General features: G+C 35.6%; 1 protein-coding gene across 1 annotated transcript; it reads left to right on the forward strand.

Moving 5' to 3' along the window:
• LOC127207237 (olfactory receptor 8K3-like) lies at window positions 1–942 on the forward strand. The gene has a single exon (XM_051166610.1). The coding sequence runs from the start codon at window positions 1–3 to the stop codon at window positions 940–942; it is 942 nt and encodes a 313-aa protein (XP_051022567.1).
• The last annotated feature ends 1444 nt before the right edge of the window (window positions 943–2386 follow it).

A 2386-nucleotide genomic window follows, 5' to 3' on the forward strand; every position in this document is an offset into this window, starting at 1 on the left:
ATGGAGAAACAGAATATCACTGTGCTGACGGAATTCATTTTGAAAGGCATCACTAACCGTCCTGAGCTGCAGGCTCCACTATTTGGGCTGCTCATCACTATCTATCTGATCTCAGCAGTCGGTAACTTGGGCATCATCATTCTGACCAGCATGGACTCCAGGTTGCAGACACCCATGTACTTTTTCCTCAGACATCTGGCTCTCACCGACCTTGGATATTCTACAGCCATAGGACCCAAAATGTTAGTGAATTTTGTTGCAAAACGTAACTCAGTCTCCTATTACCTTTGTGCTACACAGCTAGCATGCTTTCTTCTTTTTATTACTTGTGAACTTTTTATTCTTTCTGCCATGTCCTATGACCGCTATGTGGCTATATGTAACCCTTTGCTCTACACTCTCATCGTGTCACAAAGAATATGTTGGGTCCTTGTGATGATACCTTACGTCTACAGTGTATTCGTGTCTCTAATAGTCACCCTAAGGATATTCACTTTACCCTTTTGTGGCCACAATGTAATCAATCATTTTTTCTGTGATTGTATCCCCTTGATCTCTTTGCTCTGTTCCAATACACACAGTGTTGAATTGATAATTAGGTTCTTTGCAACTTTTGATTTGATTTCCTCTCTTCTGGTTGTCTCAGTGTCTTACCTGCTAATTCTCACAGCCATTCTGAGGATGAAATCGGCTGATGGCAGACGCAAGGCTTTTTCAACCTGTGGGTCTCACCTGACTGTGGTCATTGTCTTCTATGGGACTTTGATATTTATGTATGTGCAGCCTAAGTCCAGTCAATCATTTGAGACTGATAAAATATCTTCTATATTTTACACTCTTGTTATCCCCATGTTGAATCCCTTGATATATAGCTTGAGAAATAAAGATGTAAAAGGTGCCATAGAAAGAACCTGGAAAAAGATAGTCACTATTTTTCCTTAAAAGTTATTAAAGGGCCTGGAGAGATGGCTCAGCAGTTAAGAGGGTTGGTTCCTCTTCTAGAGGACCCAGGTTCAAATTCTATCACCCACAAGGCAGCTCACAACTGTCTGTAGCTGCAGTGTCGGATAACCTCATTCAGACATGCATACAGGCAAAACACCAATGTACATAAAATGAAAATAAATAACATTAAAATTTGCATACAGTAACAGCCATGAAAATCTGCTTTGAATGTTAAAATACTTTGGTTTTTTTTTTCCACTGCAAACAAGAATAAACTCAATATATATTTCATCAACTTAAACTTCTGATTCTAATCTAACTTGATTTATTATAACTATATTATAGACGAAAAAAGAATTCTTTGCTTTCCTTCATGGGAAATAAAGATTTGCAATTACAGGACTTGAGTATACTGTAAATAGTAGTAGTGGGCACGGTCAATTCACCATGCATATGTGTTATTGAGTCCTATGATGCCTGGGAACATCAAAATCCTTGAATTGTTTACAGCATGTATCAATATTGGAGAGAAATATTCGGGGTTCATTACTTTTCTATATCTCTGCTTCTGTTTTGTGTAAATGCAGACTTTTGATTTTAGGCTACAATTCATTTATAATTAAAGTCATATTTGTCTTAAAATCAAATTTGATGATGACCTGAAAACTGCTAATTAAAGTTCATGATGTAAGTGTAATTCATGAAAATATGTTCAAGCATTGGTCCCACATGCGAAATGTAAATGCCTTTACCTTATTCTCCTTTTCTGTATGAAAATGCTCTTTCTATATATCTGGCTTTTCATCAGCTATGTGATCAAATCACATCTGATTTCTGGGATCCAAGACGTGTCTGTGCACAAGAGAGTCAACCAGGTACTATGTTTATCTAATGTACTCAAGTTCTGCCCTGTGACTGATCATGATTTTGCACCATGCCTCTTAGTAAGTATGTGTGTGGACTACCTTAAGACTACTGTGCTATGTTTCATCCATAAATAGCCTTGCATCTTTAATTTGAGAATATATCTTGTAAAAGCTAAGAGAAGTATATATTTGTTTTCAACTATGCTATGTCAAAAGACAGTGATAGATTAAATATTCATGGACAAATTATTCACGTTCTCTGTATACCTAGCATCTATCATGTCACTCTCTGTATAGTATACAATATATTGTATAATTTCTAATGTTTACAAATGGTGTTTTATTTTCATCATAGTCTTTTTGATGTATTTCTTTAGTATGTCATCATTCAGTTAATAAAATCATTTTAGATACATACATTGGAAAGCTATTCATTGCAATTGTAAAAGCACACAAGTTTTAATTTCTTATTCTTTAGAATTCAATATATATGTATACAAAGAAATATGATCCTGTCTAGATATCACACCCTTTCTCATTCTTTACCCATATCCCCATAATAGACCACTGCCTTA

Source organism: Acomys russatus, chromosome 24 (genome assembly GCF_903995435.1).
Source record: "Acomys russatus chromosome 24, mAcoRus1.1, whole genome shotgun sequence".
NCBI classification, from domain to species: domain Eukaryota; kingdom Metazoa; phylum Chordata; class Mammalia; order Rodentia; family Muridae; genus Acomys; species Acomys russatus.

Excerpts from the sequence above, each read along its gene's own strand:
- LOC127207237 (XM_051166610.1), top strand. The coding sequence starts at position 1 with ATGGAGAAACAGAATATCACTGTGCTGACGGAATTCATTTTGAAAGGC.